Source organism: Priapulus caudatus, unplaced genomic scaffold (assembly GCF_000485595.1).
Source record: "Priapulus caudatus unplaced genomic scaffold, Priapulus_caudatus-5.0.1 Scaffold1564, whole genome shotgun sequence".
Lineage (NCBI taxonomy): Eukaryota > Metazoa > Priapulida > Priapulimorpha > Priapulimorphida > Priapulidae > Priapulus > Priapulus caudatus.
The window spans coordinates 19607-20648 of NW_014578625.1; the positions used below are offsets into that span (position 1 = coordinate 19607).

A 1042-nucleotide genomic window follows, 5' to 3' on the forward strand; every position below is an offset into this window, starting at 1 on the left:
ATGTATATTCTACGGTAGTAGTCACCCCGCGCTCACACAAGTTTAATATTTGCTCTCCTCTCACCACGCTATATATTTGTTCGCGGACGCTATTTCACTCACTCTATAAGTTTACTCGTGGTAGAGAAGCATTTTGCTGCTCCTGTCTCAAATATGAGATATGTCACGACTATCTCACGCGCACATGCTGCCGCTGCTGCTCTAGCGTGTACGCTAGTCCTTATGTGTCGTCTACCGTACGGCAATGTGTATGTGCACGCTTCGATGTGTTTATACCTCATACACGGCCCACCCTTGCCGTACATATAGATAGACACTGCTGCTGCACATCGCAGCGAGTTGAACAACCGAACACCCCCCCCCTCGCGCGCTTTTCCCCGTGTAGTGCTGGTATAGGTGTACCCGGTCGTAGAGCGTTTCAACGAAAGGCAACATCCTTGTATATACATAGCGTTTGCTATACAGTTGTCCATCTCCACCTTCAGTTGTTTGTATCGCACACATTTTCATGTTCTTTATACATATGATTATATATATACGTGTATAAATATATTTATATATATATATATCTATATATATAACTTATATACAAAAGCGATAACATATATGATACATATATTATATAAATGTAAATCAAGTATATATTTATATATATTTATATATGTGTAAGGTCACGCAGAATGCAAACGTAGTTGACATATCTAACCCACAGATGAATACGTGAGTGACGATACAACTAGTCCGAAGATAAGAAAAAAGAAAAGAAGTCACCACACTGGAAACGGTATGTAGGATTAACACGACGATGAGGTCTTTATCATATAGAGCTGAGGCGGTACGGCTAAATACGCATCTTTCGATATTTTATCAACGATAATTGGTTTCTTCACGATAACCAGTCGACGCGTACGTGAGAGGGGTAGAAAAATACTATGTGTAGGGGTTAGGGTTAGGGTTCGAGGTTAGTGGTTAGGATTAGGGTTAGAGTTATGGATAGGGTTAGGGTTAGGGTAGCGGTAGTTAACGCTCCTACTACTGATAA

The 1042-nt window shown here is 40.8% G+C and overlaps 1 protein-coding gene across 1 annotated transcript in view; it reads left to right on the forward strand.

Annotated features, from left to right (window-relative positions):
* LOC106817012 (insulin gene enhancer protein ISL-1-like) overlaps positions 1-1042 on the forward strand; it is a gene marked incomplete at its 5' end in the record, with an annotated part of 50572 nt that overhangs the window by 15276 nt on the left and 34254 nt on the right. The window contains one exon of the mRNA XM_014821658.1: positions 713-784. Coding sequence (XP_014677144.1) covers positions 713-784 — 72 coding nt within the window. The remainder of the gene's footprint in view (positions 1-712; positions 785-1042) is intronic.